The sequence below is a fragment of the Acartia tonsa genome, chromosome 13 (assembly GCF_053477335.1).
Source record: "Acartia tonsa isolate MP-2025a chromosome 13, ASM5347733v1, whole genome shotgun sequence".
In the NCBI taxonomy this organism is placed as follows: Eukaryota; Metazoa; Arthropoda; class Copepoda; order Calanoida; family Acartiidae; genus Acartia; species Acartia tonsa.
Genome location: NC_137272.1, coordinates 23,278,482 through 23,295,296, shown reverse-complemented (window position 1 = coordinate 23,295,296; position 16,815 = coordinate 23,278,482). Strand labels below are relative to the sequence as shown.

General features: G+C 31.1%; 1 protein-coding gene and 1 long non-coding RNA gene across 4 annotated transcripts in view; both read right to left on the bottom strand.

Moving 5' to 3' along the window:
• LOC145304504 (uncharacterized) overlaps window positions 1-5,731 on the bottom strand; it is a 30,454-nt gene extending 24,723 nt beyond the window's left edge. For 2 of the 3 annotated variants that reach the window (XM_080146389.1, XM_080146390.1), the window contains exons 1-8: window positions 5,508-5,731; window positions 4,760-4,835; window positions 4,049-4,176; window positions 3,660-3,727; window positions 3,110-3,160; window positions 2,070-2,128; window positions 1,341-1,387; window positions 963-1,029 (exon numbers count right to left, since the gene is read on the bottom strand). In XM_080146389.1, the coding sequence (XP_080002515.1) occupies window positions 963-1,029; window positions 1,341-1,387; window positions 2,070-2,128; window positions 3,110-3,160; window positions 3,660-3,727; window positions 4,049-4,176; window positions 4,760-4,835; window positions 5,508-5,587 (576 nt within the window). In that variant the 5' untranslated portion in view covers window positions 5,588-5,731. The remainder of the gene's footprint in view (window positions 1-962; window positions 1,030-1,340; window positions 1,388-2,069; window positions 2,129-3,109; window positions 3,161-3,659; window positions 3,728-4,048; window positions 4,177-4,759; window positions 4,836-5,507) is intronic. The other variant, XM_080146388.1, reaches the window with a different exon arrangement.
• A 9,343-nt stretch (window positions 5,732-15,074) lies between these two features.
• Window positions 15,075-16,435, bottom strand: LOC145335041 (uncharacterized). Its single transcript, XR_013885129.1, has 3 exons — window positions 16,334-16,435; window positions 15,848-15,904; window positions 15,075-15,216 (listed from the first exon to the last, which is right to left on the bottom strand). It is a non-coding gene; the product is annotated as an uncharacterized LOC145335041 (long non-coding RNA).
• Between the last annotated feature and the right edge of the window lie 380 nt (window positions 16,436-16,815).

Sequence of the window (16,815 nt, the reverse complement as noted above, 5' to 3'; positions counted from 1 at the left end):
GAAGTTAGTTTATAACCATAAATTCTTAAGTTTAAAAAATCATGTCTATTGGTCAAATGGTTCCTGAGAAAATTAAGGTTAGGGTTATTTTTAGGGTTTTTTGGAGCCCCGGAGGGCTAGGGGTTGGCGGCAGGGGGGTGACTTCTAAACTAGAAGTTAGTTTACACGCATAAAAGCTTAAGTTTAAAAAATCATCTCTATTGGTCAAATTGTTCCTGAGAAAATTAAGGTTAGGTTCATTTTTAGGGGGTTTTTGAGCTTCGGGGGGCTAGGGGGTGAGGTTATCCAAAAAATGATTAAAAATACGTGAGCTACTACCCAAAAGTAAACTTTTATCCCAAATAACCTATAGTCTAACTTTAATACCTAGCCCAATAATCACGGAGTAAGCGAAAGTGGCAAAACTCCCCCCCCCCCCCTTAAATAAATAGTTGTATACCATTTTTAAATCCTACAGGGCCTTTTCATAATAATGATTAATTGAACGAAGACGATAGGTCTAAAAAATGTCGAAAAAACGCAGCATTCTTTTTCAAAAACCCATCTTAGGAATTCTATTTGTTTGTCTACAAATAAAGATCTCGCTAAGAGCTAAGCCTTTCTGACTCTCCCCTAATGTAAACCTTCTTCTAAACTTTTTTGAGGGAGAGTACGTCCACGCTCCTGTTAATTTTTCTTAGCATAATTAAATGGAATGTTGGGTGGTAAATTTACCCCCCCCCCCCCCATCCCATTTCAAAGTTTGAAGTGGTTGATCTGTTAAAAAGTTTAGCGTACTTAGGGAAAGATATGAGTTAATTATATCTAATTATTTTCAACCATGATAAGAAATGCATATCTATTGCCAAAGAGATTAAATGATGGACCGATACCAATAGATTAAGAACACTGGAAAATTTAGGGGGTGTTTTATGGTAATGTAGATTGTTTTAAAATTTAATTAAAGCGACTGTGTTATTTACCTTTGAGATAAACATGTTCAGTGTTGAAATTCTTTCTAAATGAATTGGATCGTTGTAATCATCAGCTCTATAACAAAGAATAAAACAAAATCAATAAAAAATATATAATTTTTTTCCAAGGCGATAGGAGGGACTGTGTGTGTGAGTGGGGGGGGGGGGTGGTTCTAGCAATAACTTAAAATTCAAATTTTTACCAATTTAGCCTAAAAGGATTGGTTGTCTATTGGGTGTTGCTAAGCCTCATATCTTGTAGTGGGTGTTTGATTATTGCATCCCATTACAAGCGGATGATGCTAAGGCTTCTCTAGATGATCACTTGGAATTAAAGGAGAATCTCCGCCCCCCCCCCCACAATGAGGGAATAAACTAAGGTATTACCTGAAGGTTCTCGGAGCAAACAGAGGAAAGGTCAAATTGAAAAATCCCTGAAAAAAAAAAAATTAGAAAAAAACGAAATAGAATGAGAACCCAGTAATAGTGTCGGACTGATTATGACGTAAAAAAAAGAAATTAGCCAATGAGAGGCTATTATTGACCAATGGTAAAATTTATAGTGGCCTCTCATTGGCTAATTATTTTTTTTACGTCATAATCAGTCTGACACTTTTACTGGGTTCATAGAATGAAGCAGTGTAACACAAGGATCTAAAACTTTAGAACAGGGAATCGAATCACTTAGGAAAAACACTTGCATGCAACAAAATAAAGCCGTTTGATTCTCTGGAATTGAAAACATTTTTTTCTGTTAGCAAGCTTCAATTTAGACTTTTGAATGATCAACAATGCTGTACACATGTAAATAGTTCATAAATTTTCCAATGTCTTATTCCTTAAGATCACTGGAAATCATAACTAAAGTTTCAAAAGTTTCAAAATTATTTCAATTTAAAACTTTAATGTTTTATATTAAATTATGTTGGAAAAGCTCAACATTTTATGACAATTTTTTTTTTAAGATAAAAAACAAGGGAACCACACTATAAAACTTTCTGAGACTCTAGCTTAATCAAAAGATGAGATTATATGAAGCCCCCCCTCCCCCCCATCAAGTCCATCAAAGGTCTAAAAGGGGTCCTCGGCTTTTTAGGTTTTAAAATTAAAATTTACCTTATAAGAGGGTGAATAGGCCATATTTGGTGAAAAATAAACTCCACTTGCATTGATCTATCAGAATATTTAGTTTATTTTTTATGGTTTCATCCTGGTTTTATCAAAAGTATTCATGGTTGACATAATTTATCCGATATTTACGTCGACTGTATATACTATTCAAATACAACTTTCTAATAAGCAAAGCTACATCATAATAATGGTATGTTAGTATGTCCTTCAGTCTTTTCTGTAAAAATAGTCAGTGGCATACAAAATACTTTATAACATTCAACAATTACACGTCAGAAATTTTAAATTATTTACTGATTTGCTATCAAAATAGCTTCTTGTTTTTTATTTCACAAATAGCAATAGGGCGGGTTCATATCGGAATTAGACAAAGAGGGGATATGCAACAGATAAAATTGACATTAAAAACATTTCTGACCGAAAAAGAATTTTAAAAAATTGAGTTTTAGAACGCGACCACTAAAAAATATATTTCATTACTTATTAATATGCAAAGACGACATTCAAAATTTTTTTTGAATCAGAACTACGGCTTCATGGTGCTCCCTGGAAAGGCCTTGAGGAGCTGAGTCAGGAACTTTTGTCCGTTTCAAAATGTCTCGTTCCTAGCCTTAGAAATCACTAAAAAACCACAAATTTTATGGTTTATTGACAATTGTCCAATTTGTAGAGGTTTTTTAGATTTTCTCAGGCTAGGAACGAGATTTTTTGAAACGGTCAAAAGTTCCTGATTCTACTCCTCAATGCCTTTCCTGGGAGCACTATGAAGCCATAGTTCTGATTCAATAAATTTTTGACTCCCATTTACAAATAGCTATACAATTGAATGTCTGGTCGTCAGCGGTTTTAAGGATAAATTTTAAATCATCCAGAGGTGTATTATACTCATACAAATCATTTGCAGATCCCCGCTTTGGCCCCAGAAAAAAAATGTCCAAAATCGACCCACCCTAATAGCAATTCTACTATTAAACCCCATACTCGTTCTGTCCGTCTGTCTGATAAAAATAACTACATATATTCCTTTGGATTGGCAGCTACATCAGCAATGGTTGATAGATAGTAATACATTAGACCTAAAAATAAAACAAATATTATATTTCTATCGATCGGCCGAGAATCTATTTGATTCTTTTGCTCGTTTTATTTTTATAGTTATTGGGAAACAAGTTAAAATTCCTTCTTATTTCTACAGGACTATAAACTAACTTTTTGAGAAAAAGACCTATACAAGAGGATAATTTCAAGTTAGGGTTATAAAAAGGTCAACAGTGATAGTTCTTATTTGTAATAGGACTCAGCAGGGTCCCACCCCCGCCAACAGAACTTTTTTTCAAATTTAGAAATTGGTGTAGTGGTGGACAAAATGATTTAAACCTAGTTATGATATCAATGAAATATACATTTTCGAGATTACCATTAGGAAAGAAATTACCAATAAATGAGGACTAAAATAGCAACCTAAATTGACGACAACATTTCCCTGGCATAATATCCACATATATTATCTCCATTAATAGAACAATTGCATCTGCAAAAGTCGTCTTAGTGTAAGGAAACTTAAAATAATTTTACCTGGATCCTGAGTATCATTAGTCGCTCTGTTAAATCTGGACTGCAGGGCGAAGGAGAAGAAAAAAGCTCTAAAAATAAAATAATATTCCTTTTATTGATTAAGATATTTACAAGATTTGCTGTATGGTCTACCTAAATTCTAATTACAAACAAAAATTTGTTGTCAAAAAAGTAAAACAAATCAGCATGTTTGAAAAGGACATACGGACTTTCTGATAACGATTATATAGTTGCTGCCCTTTCTAAGTCGTATCTAACTGTTGTAGGAATCATCTTGCAAAAATTAAAATCGAAAAGACAATTCTAACCTGTTTAAATTAACGGATGAATCGACCTTAGTTACATAAGTGCTCAATAAGATCTTTGGGGGGAACATATTAAAATACAACCTGCTGAGGGCCATGTTATGGAGATGGAGTAGGGCAGTTCTGTTGGGAAATACAGGATTTTGGTTCAACTCTTTTATCTCGGGGATATGGCTTACTGTATCCTCGCTCAGATACAAGTCTGATACATGCTGAATAGATAGATACATATAGTTAGATACAAGATAAATAGATAGACATACATATATAGTATGTTCTACTTTTGTGTCGGGTGTATGGTTAATTCTATTCCTGTTCACATATAGGACTGGTACGTGCTAAATAGATAGATATATAGTTAGATAGAAATAGATACATGCTAAATGTAGAGATACATAAAGTTAGATACAAGATAGATAGATAGACATATTTAGTATTGCTTATATGAATGGTATATGGCTAAGTCTGATACATGCTATTGCTGAATACATAGATAAATAGTAAGATATCAAATAAATAGTTAGATACAAGATAGATATATAAACACATTTAAAATGTACTACTTTTATGCTGCTTATATAGTCAAATGTATAACGAATAATTTTCTCTTCAGACATTTGGCCAAATCCTATAAGAAATCTTAGGCTAGCGTATCTTAGAAATTAAAGTTACCTAAGTCTTATATATTCCTTATATATAATGCTTATGTAAGGCTAATAACAACCTAACTCCTAGTCTAGCAAAAGAAAATAATTTTAACAGTTTAAACTTATATAGATACACATAAAATTATACCTTTATCCCACAGTTTTCTTCATTTACAGATTCCATTTTCATGAAAATTTCATCAAAATTATCCGTGTACTCCTTTCATTTTCACGTTTAGACTTTTACAATATTCAGGGATTGACAAACGTCCGGGTCTAGGGATTTTTGGCTGTGAGTTTGTGCCTTTTCCTGTTTTAATTTAAAGTATAACGATAAACTCAAATTAACATTCATTATTGAGTGCTTTCCTATATGGATATTGTCGCAGGGAGGGAGGGGACATTGAGCTTGTTTTTTACACTAGTCCCCAAAGTTTTATAACAACATTTTTTTCCGTTGACTGAACAACTTTGGGGACTTTTGTTGAATTTTGATTGATTGGTAGATTAAGTTAAATGTCCAACGTATCAACCAATAATTGTAATAGTTGTAATCTACAAGTAAGTGGTAATTTGTGTCCCATTATTGGGGATGTACATCGATTTTTCGGCCATTGTCTTATCCCTTTAGATCCCAGATATAGTCAACCTTTTCATTATCGAAGCAGCTCTATAAACCTAGGGTATGTACGCCTGAACGGCCTAAGAATATTTAGCTTAGTTGCGGGTTTTAAAAATATTTGATATTTTTTGTACTATTTCTTGACAAAAACTCTTTTAATTATTTATAGAGAAAAAAAAATATTTTAAAATTGTCCTTTTTGCTAATTATGCTGCGCTCCTTTTGGATACTATTGAACCTTGTTAAATCTAAAATTAAGTCTAAACGTTCCTTTGAGAAGAAATTATCTTGTCCATAGCAAAGATATGCTATTATTGTCAAAAATATAAAATATGTCCGAATTATTAAATTCATTTTGATTTATTTTAATTATCTATCACTGAGAAATAGAATCACTTTTTATAATTATTTAATCATTTTTTCTCGTAAAAATAACACTTAAAATGTATTTAACAAAACTGTTACCATTCAGGCTTGTTTTGAATTCAAACCAATGCCTTACTGCTTGAATTCTAGTGCCTATTTTTACCTTGTTTTGATGGAATTTAGTAAAGTACGAATTTCAAAACTTTTAAATATATAATTTCAAATAATTTATTCAAATAGAGTAAAATTTTTGTTAAGCAAAAATATTTAAATGTAATTTATTTTATAACATTTATGATTGTAGTAAATTATTATTTAAAATCAATATTTAAAAACCATAAAAAGCATAAATTTACTACAAGCCTATCCCGGACAGGTGAGAAAACCAACTAAGGTATGCATTTATAAGGCAGTGGAAAGGGGAAAGGGGCGGGTGGGAGAAAGCAGGTTGCTTAACAAAAATCAGGAGGGGGGGAAGTGGTAGAAATTAAGCAACAACTCTTGCAACTAGAAACTACCTGTTTCCTTCAAGTTACTCAATATATAGAGTTATTAAAGAGTAATCTCACGCCAGGCTTTCTACTTTATGTTTGCTTATACCTAGTAACTATCAATTAATTAAATCAAAGTATGCTATTTTATTTAATGATTTTTTAACACTAATTATTTTAGGTTAGGTTAATTTTAAGTTTAAATTATGTTTGGTTATTCTATTTGTCTATTATATTAATATTAGAGAAAAAAACAAAAAAAAACAATAAAATGTTGATATAAGAAATCATAAAAATGGTATACCTATGTGTAAGATAGGTATGCCTTTGATTTTTATGGTTTCAGCCTTTGCATGTAATGTACATTTCTGAAAAACAAGGATAACAACTATATTTATTTATAAGCGAACCTCAACAATTCAGACGGACAAAATATGAACATTGACGAATGAAGAGTAACAACGAAATTGCACTAATATTCTTTTCCATTAAATAACTTAAATGCTGAATGCTTAAATTAGAATGCTATAAACCTTTGCTTTATGGTTAATCGTCCTGGGAATCATTATTGTAAAATTTAACCTAATTTGAAAAATGTATCATATATTATAATGTAAACATAAAAGCTAAAAAATGAAATGGTCATGAGGACTGTGAAATATTTTAGAGTTTTCTTTCTAAATTTCTAAGAGTTTCGGAAAATATCATACAAAGTTTGATATAGACAGGATAATTTTAGCATGCATTCTTATACTGATAAACGTAAGGAAATAAAGGCTATTAATGTAGAATACCTGCAATCTAAAAAATTACTTTGTTTTTAATAGGTTCCGTGATTTTATTTACATATTTCCTTTCATATGTATCTCTAAATAATATACTATTAGTTTCACCCCTAGCACCTAGTGGTAGCCAGTGGAGGTCTGGAAAATAGCCTAAGACCACAGCATTTCATTTGTTATGATTCTCTGGAAACTACAACCAATTCATACCTGTATTTTCCGAAATCTTAAGCTTTAGACAAAAAAATCTTTCTACATTATTTTATAGGATTACGATCTATAATACAAAGTAGAACGATGTCTGTCTGTCTTTCCGTCCGTCCGTCCGTTTGTCCCTTAAGATCTCGGTAACCACTGAACCGATCGGATTCTTCTCTTCAGAGTATATACCTATTGGTCCTGTGATGGTTTTACCTCATAAGGCAAAGCCCCTAGAGGCTAGGGGCGAAGTAGATGTATAAAGAAAATGGAAAATTTAATGTTAGGTTTGATGTTAAGAAAAGAATGCAAACAAATTGTTGGTTAAAGTTGAAAAAAATGGAGTTTTAAACCAATTTTAATCTATGCATCTTATTGTCGACATAAATAATTAACTTTAATGTTGGCATGTCGCTATAGTACTTTATTAAACACTAGTTGTTTTTCCCCCTAGCATCTAAGGGGCTCTTTATTTAAAGATTATACATTGGGCAGAAAAATAGCCTAAAACCTCTGGCGGGTTAAATCTAAAATTAAAAGAGCCTAGAACCTTTACTTGATATATAAAAAGCTTCACTGTAAAGAAGAACCATATCGGTTTAGTGGTTCGCGAGATCTTTCAGTACAGACAAAAAAAACTTACTACTCTATAGAATAGGATGTCAAAAAATTGACTAAATTTTGTAGCAGCTACGCTTTTAAAAATGAAGCATGGCAAAAAACCTTCACCTTGTTTTAAAATACCAGATTCAAATCAATAACCAATAAAACAAGGACCACTACACCCAAAAGAAACGCAGCTTTCACAACCTTTCCATCAATGATGATTGTAGCCTTGTCTAAAAATATTTTGGTCTGTTATGATACTAAATAATCCTAAGACTTAAATCTAAAAATAAAGTAGCATAAGACCATCACAGGACTTATGCAAAGCTACCCTAAAACGAAGAACTCAATTAGTTTAGCAGTTATTGAAATGTTAAGCTTCAGACAGAGAACCTAATTACGTTATATTTTGCTACAAATATCATAATTTTTAACTAGAGGTGAAATAGTTTTCTTCTTATGCAATATAACTCCAACTTTAGATATGTTAGTCGTTAGAAAAAATATAAGAAATGTGCATAACCGACTAACCAATATACAGACGCAACAGCTTATCAAATGCTAGAGTAGCTACTCTCCTTAAATAATTTGCCAATTTATCAAATCAATCAAAAATAATATTTGGGCTTGATGCTCTTTAAAACTTCCAGTGACCAGGGAGGGAGGGAGGGTACATTTGGCTGCTTATAACAATAGTCCCCTGAGTTTTTTTATTATAACGTTTTCTTATTCGTTGACTTAACAACTTTGGGTCCTTTTAGTGAATTTTCATTGGTTAATCCATTTAGTTGAGTGTCCAAACGTTTCAACCACTAAGTATGACCTACAGATGCGGTAATTCTGTGTATCATCATTTGGGTATACCAGTTTATCAACCATTGTCTTATCCCTTTATATCCCTGACCAGTGACACAGGGGTAGGACAATAAAGAAAATATTATTATTACTCCCGATCCTTTTTTGAAAATGGGTTTTAGATTTAATAAAATCACCAATCAATGAATTATGCAATTTCAATTGAATCAAGTGGTTATAATTTTGGGGTAGCATTCAAATACCCCGCTTCAAAAAGCCAGTAATAGGATTAAAAGTTCATACTTTGGGATTCCCACCAATTTCAAGGTAAATTATACCAGTTTAAAATTGCCCTCAAATTTGATTTTAAGGTAGGGTAAAGGGGATAATAATAATGAGTTTAATAACATTTCATTTCTAGCGGTCATACAAAATGTTGGAAGGGTGATGCAAATTTAAGATCTTAGTTTTGGCTATTTGATTTACTATTTTAGGCCTGCAAGATTATTTGATTCACTATGATATCAAAATAAATTTTTCTCAAACCCAATGCCCTCCAACATGTATGCTTTAGTAATACCTATAAAATAAAATGTCTATTTTAGTAAGTTTTTTTTATAAATTACCATTTTTGAGCATTTCAATCAGTTTTTAAAAACTCAACTTATTTTTTCAAAATTATTTGAATATTTTGGCACAAAATAACAAAGCAGTTTTTAAATTCTATCTATAATGCTTATTAGCGCTGTTCAGAGGTGTTCAACCCCAATAATTAACATTGAGATCTTTAAAATTAGGCGGAAAATTAAAATCCCCTATTACTGGGTTTCTCAGGCCCGGGCTATGTGATACCTCGCTCATAATTTTCATCAGTGATCTCAAGCAGTGAGTAAGTGAGGGGACAATGGGTAATTAATTCAATTTAAGAGGGTTCGCTGAAAAGCAATGAAAACCAGATTTATTAAGAAAATTTGACCAAAATTGTAAAGGGATCATGGTAATCTAATTTAGAACAAAATTAGTTCTAAGAAAAAAATCATTTACTTAATAATTATATTACCATTACATCACAATTTAGTAAATATTCTGTTATTAATCACTAGAAAAATCTTGTTTAGATCTACGTCAACCCTTCTCATTTATTTTTAACTGATAACTAAATTAGATTGTTTAATACATAAATATCACAGTAGAGTATCTATAAATGAAATGACATTTTCTTGGGAAAAAATATTTGTTAAAACCAGCCATCAATAACAAATTTTTCTGTCTGCATATTCAAAACTAACTCAGCTAGTTGGCGGGGCATTGGTGCTCTAGTACCCAAAGTCAGACAGAATCTGCTGTATTAGTGCACATTCCCTTTAAACTAGTACCCAAAGTCTAAGACTCATAAACATTGAATATTTGATCCATTGTCTCCTCCCTTACTCCCTGGATCTCAAGATATAAGACAATGGCCAAGATTACCACCTTTTGGAATACAAATCATTCATTGAAACGTTTGGAAATTTCTATTTTTGAACTAACAATCAAAAGTTTATTTATGGTACACTTTTAGCTATAGATAAATGGCCTAAAAAAATGTTAAATATTGCTATTAGATGCAGACAGATAAGTGAATAAAGTATTTGAAGTATTAATCATTTTCTTTTGTTTCGTTTATTGTATTGAACAGGGATAGAGGTTGTAATAGTTATTTATCTCATCGTATTATAAACAGCTTTCCGCGGATATAAAAATGTGAAACTAAAATATTAAAATTAGTTTTTTTGGCCCAGAGATGCCGAAGGCACGGGCCAAAAAAATGTTTTTTATCTTATGATTGTACTTTTCTATATTCGTAGATAACTGGATATAATACAATGCTATACATAAATTTTCAGAATGGCTGATAACTGGTTCTAATCTATTGGATATTAATTGGTTTCGAAGCGATAATTGAAAAAATATATTTATTGCATAGTCTATTGTAACTATCTTTTACAAATTAGGGAATTTTAGGATGTTTCGTTAGTTTTACTAACCACCGAATAACTGCCGTGTGTTTATTTATTAAACACCCAATAACCGTATTCTGCTCCCCGATTTACATATATTTACAGCCTTTACCAATTTCATCATTTTTAAAAGCCAAGCTCTTCTATAATTAGGGTCGGTCAGTATGTCCTTAAACAGAATTCTGTATTTAAGAAGTTTTGCAACAAATTTGCGTATAATTTTGTGAAAACTTAAATATTCATATTTTGTATATTCAGCTCTGACACTCTACAAGAGTTAATGTTCGTCTGTCGTACCTTTTTAGATCTTCGCTTTTATGGATGTTGTCATCCTTGTTTCTTTTACATTCCTTATAATAAAGTAACAGGATGTTTGTCTGTCTATCAATTTGGTTTGTCTAAATTGAAAATGAATGGGGAGAAGGGATAGTAGAGACATACTCAAACTGTTAATTGTTTTACAGAATATTAATCATTGGTCCCTGTTTGCAATGGCACGAGAATTTTTATAATTAATTGAGCTATTATTATCACTAAATTGACTTAAACAGTGTCATTTGCAATACAACAAGGATGACAACATCAAATAATAATAAAGCTGTTTAATACATCAAGTAATTTTTTTTAAAAACCTTCCTAAAAACAGGTAACAAGAGGGGTGTTATTTTTCAGAAATCTTAAGGGCCGATAAAATGTTGTACATCTTCAATGATTACCCCTTCTGTAGATAAGAAAACTTTTGGGACTAGTGTAATAAACAGCTCATTGTTCCCCCTCTCTCTGGTTATTTATGTATTTCATGAGATTAGATACCATGAGGATAGATACCCCCCTCCCCCGGGCCCCCTATGTGTCAAATAGAGGGGTGGAAACAAAGGAGGGTACATTAACAGACAAAGTGAGTTATAGAGCAGATGTTTAGTGATCATAAATATGGGAGAGAAAAGGAAATGAAGTGTGATAAATACAAAATCACGAAACCTTTACATATTGATATAAGAATGTATTTTGTAGCATAGCCGAAAGACTGACGGACTAAGCTAGTTCTATACTTTAATTTTCACAGCAGTCTATCTTTGAAAGCAGCCGAGAAAATCGCAATTCCTCTTCAGATTTACTAACTGACGGACGGTCAAACAGAGTAAAGCATAGAGTGGCTTCGCTACTAAAAAATTAAAAGACAGAGAAAGTTTAAAATGAATAAAACAACAAGACATCATATAATTACAAGGTATAGAAAATCTAGGAAACTGCTGGTACAAATTTGATTGTATCCCTAGGCTAATGGCTTTCTGGTGAGAGATACCTAGTAGTTCGAGAATGTATTGTACGCAGGTTTTAAAAAAGCTTTATATAACTCTATAATAATTCTATAAAACAAAAAATTTAAACTTCGAATTATCACTATTTTGATAAGTCATTGAATTTTAAAGAAAAAATCTACGAATCTTTAAACAAACAAAAAATATGTAAGGTAAAAAAGATTAAATTTGTTGTTACAAAGATTGTAGTTCATTTCAAATTTTATTTATGGTAAAAAAATATTACAGAACTTTTTATACGTTAAGCAAAGTAAAACTATAGCATTTTTGTCATATAGGCTAGGGCAGTGCTTATTAAAATGTTAAAAGCTAATTTTCAAAAAAATTTCTTAACAGATTGATTATGTTATCATAAGAAAAAAATAAGCAGTAGTGGGGGGTGAGACAGTTATATAGATACGAGGTAATTAATTACAATTATAAAGTAATTCCATTAATTAACTTTTTATAATCTCTCACAGATAATAGACAAATATCAATAGAATAACATTCAAAACTATTTAAAGAATTATTGAAAGAAATTTATGCCAGGAGAATCGCCTTTTTTGATCATAAATTTTTGTTCTCAATAAATCAGATAAATTAAAATTCATCATCAATGATAATAAACAAGATTATCCAATCTGTAGATAACTATTTATTTGAACGTTTGAACACCGCTAGTTTGTGGTCAGCCAATAAAAATTTATTAAAAGTAAGATAACGTGGTTATACAAAAATATCCAAAAACATTTTATATTATTTCAATTAGATATAGGTTGCATTAAAGAATTACGAAGCTTAATTTGTAAATTGATTAATGTGAGAAAAAGAATTGGGACCATTCCTCCAATAAGCACTGGACAATCTTCTACACCCGTCTTCAGTCTTACAACTATGTGCTTATATTTGATTATATATGTACTTTAAAAGCGGAGCTTTTGATTATGGTCTGTCCGTCCGTCCATACCAAATTGCTCTTTCCATCCATAAATGCATGTTAAAATTGTTCTCTCACTTTAAAACTCTGCCTGATGTTTCATGTACAATAAAGCCTAAAATGATTTTATAATTGGTTTTAACGGGTTAACCTTTTTAAGTGGTTCAAAAATTTATCCACATACCCACTACCCTTTGGTTTTAATCCATCAAGAAACCCTCTACAGCTCATTTTTTTGTCCTTTTTATCGCTTAAAAGGCGAATAAAATAAAAAAAGAAGGGTAGGGTATGTGGGTTCTTTACAAGCGATTAAATGGAATATGCGATGAATTGATATAACAGTTTTATATAATATCAAAAGTGCAAAAAGAAGATAGAGATTAATTAGTTTTGCCATTGATACTGGTTTAAGAACTGAAATCTATCCAGATTTATTTATCATTTAAAATGTTCAAATATTTTAGATTTATTACTAGTCAAAAATCAAGGATTTTAAGGACATTTTTCTTTATAAGGATATTTATATTTGGTGCGTGGACTGGCCCTAATTTTAGCCACTACTATGTAGTATTAAAATGACGCACAGAAGAACACACAGACATCCAGCTACTTTTGAACAATATAGTTAATTAACAAAGTCTATTCTTTTTTTTTGAAATCTATTTTAAAAAGAAGATATTACAAGTTAATTAATTCTTATAATCCAAACAATCTTCATGTTCTTGACTCTGGTTTCATCCGCCATTCTTCCCTCTTCAACTCCTCCCATGTTGGATGTGCTCGGAGCAATGTTGGAGAATCCAGTCGGAGTTTCTCTACAGAATGAGAGGCCCCATTGAGCCCCCCCAACACAGTGATCATTGCAAACAAGTGTATCAAGATTTCCATCATGCCTTAGAATAAAATCTCCATAATCAATGTTTGGCGGCAACTCTTTGTTAAACTTGTGTACATGTCCATTATCATGGTGGGTGTGGCCCTTGTCAGTGTGTAGATGGTCTTGGATGGCATCTTCCTCGAAATCACCTGACTGGAAATCTAAACCACCACGCAGGAAACGCCCATCGAAATTTAAATCTGGAGTGTGTTTACCAGCAAGAGGACCTGTTTCAATCAGGCTGCCATCACAGCGTTGCCAACCCTGGGGTATAGCTTTGATGGTAGAAAGTTGGGCATGCCATGCTAGTATTGTGCCAACTGGAGGTAATGATTCAGTAATTCTGTAATCCAGTTGAATCACATCCATTTGCAACTCGGTAATATCCTCTGCGTTCTGCTGAACATCATCTTCAATAGACTTTTCCTCTAAATCACCAATATCAATATTAGGGGCAAGGAGTTGAATAACACTTTTAAGATGTTTTATATCACTCTTCAGCTGGTTCACTTCAGTTTTTAAGTGTTGGATATCCTCGTTGCAGTTTTCATTGACGTCTCCAAGACAAGAAGTAGTGAAAAGAATGAGAATTGTTACCACTTCTAGTTTCAACATCATATCAGTGAAGAAGGTGAAACACTAATTTTATATCTTTACAAACGTTGATATAGTTTTATTGACAATAAAGATAAGAATTTTTATTGAAGTTGTAAAATGTTTATTTTCTTATGTACAAATTTTTAAAAATACATCAAAAACAAGAAAATACTAGTGAATGTCAGACAGACTAGTATATTCCTTGTTTTTATATTAGCAGCGCTACCATTTAAATTATGGCATTTAAAATTAATGTTAACAGTAAATATCAATTACAAAAGCTTTGAAAATCTCTCAAGAAAATGACTAATGGTAAAATAGCATGGTTTATGTTCAGTAGTGAGGCTACTCAATAATTATATTTTTCTGTCCGTCAGTAAGTGCGTAACACTATGGGAGAAATGTGATTTTATTGGTTGCTATAGGCAACTGAAATTATCAGTAAAGATTCCTTTGAAATATTCGCATCTAGTATAGAAATTAATTGTACGTGTGTCTGTCGGTCATGCTTCACAAGACCTAATTTTATTAAAGTTTTGATTTTTTTCTATGATTTTTTGCATATTCACTTTCTTTCTTTTCTTTGTTATGACAACTTAACATTTCCTCTATAATTTACTTTGTCCGTTCCAAGATTTTTTTGTGCTTCGCTACTTGTGGATATTGTTATCTTTGGTAATATAAAAATTATAATTTTTTATACACCTCCCCTATAACCTCCATTATATTTATTTTAGATAGATATAAATTGTGCTTTGAAATTCTCAAATTAATATCCTCCTATTCTTGTGATTTTTAAAATTTAAGCCACACTAAAAGTAGAAAATGAAAGTATCATAAACTTAGGATTTAAAGACTGAAGAATATGAAACTTAAGATGAAAAAACATTTATTTTTGTAATGCTTAAGTTACGTAAATAACCGCCCACTATTTGGATTACTTTATTTTGGTCAATATTCTTCCATTCAGGGGTTGGAATGGAGATATTATCTGGAATCAAATCAATTATATATGGCTCTGGCTCTGGTTCTGAAATATAAATATTTATTACAAGGAAAATTATTAAACTTAAAAACAATTACAATTATAAATATTAGAATATTGAACAATAAAATCACATAATCAAAAAAATATTTAATCAAAAATAATAGGTATACCTACAAACATTTCAACAATATTTTTGTTAATTCAGTGTGAAAAAGCCGTAATTTAGACAGAGGAAACTATAGATAAACTTCGCTATTCAATGTGTTATGTCTAATTTATGCCTTGAGAATTTACAATAAAGTGTCCAATAAAAGATGACGTCATGCGATACATATAACCAATGATATGCCAGTATACAGTTTACCAATGGTTAATTACAATGTATACTGGCCTATTATTGGTTATTTGTATTGTATGACGTCATTTCTTATTGGACTTAATTCTTATTCTTATTCTTAAAAGAACCTAGTAAAAGTGTCTGACTCTAATTATGTCGTAAAAAAATAGCCAATGAGAGGCCACTATAAATTTTATCATTGGTCAATTACAGTGTATACTGGCCTCTCATTGGCATAATCAAAGTCAGACACTTTTACTAGGTTCGTAAAAAAAGTCAAATCTGCCTTCCTGAGTATAGAGTAGCAACGTTCATTAAGACCAATATTTTAATTACCATTAATGTAGTCACCAAGTTGGAAATACAGCAATTTAAGGCTGCTTTTCCCAAAGCCTAAAGAAAAAAGTGTTTAGTTACAGTTGTAACAAGGATGACAGCTTCCATAAAAGCTAAGTTCTAAAATCAGAAGGAAGGAAACACGAACAATAACTCTTGTAGAGTGTCAGAACTTAATAAGCAGAACATTAATTTGTAAAAATGAACAAAATTGTAAAAATATTTGTTGCATATTGCGTAAACCAAGATACTAAATGAAGATTTAATTATAGAGACGCTTTGCTTATAATGTTGTACCTTGTTGTCCTAGGTAACATTATTGATAGATTTAATTAGTCAATTAATATTCAAAAATAGCAACAAAATCCAACAAATGAGATAAGGTGTTTTTAAAACTTTGGGCACAAGTATAAATTTTAAATTTTCCAGATCAAGTAACAAAAATTTTGTTAATTCGTTTATATTAGAATGAAATATAAGTTTTACCTGTAAAACAATTATATGAATTAAGATCGAACGCTTTTGACAAACCATTTTGTTTTTTACTGATACTGAATTTAAAGAATTCATTGATTTTTTCAATAAATGATTCGAAGATTTATTCTTCGAATTGTTGTTAAAATTTTCTAATTTAAAATTCGTTGATTTAAAAAAAAGATATTTGTTTCTCTAGATTTTTTTTTATGAAATAATTTAAATCACACCTTTTGAGTTATGTTAACATAGTAGGGCTTATACATATTCTTTTTTAGTAGCGAAGCTACTCTATAATATTCACATGCCTGTCCGTAAAAATGTGTGTTTTACGGCTGCTTTTCAAGATAGGCGACTGAATTTTGTTCGTGTTATTGAACGTCCATTAAATAATTTACTTGGTTTGTTGGTCTGAAAGTCATACTAGAAAAACTTGTGAAAAATTTCGTGATTTCATTTGTATAAATTTTTACTTTATTCATGCCTAGTGAATA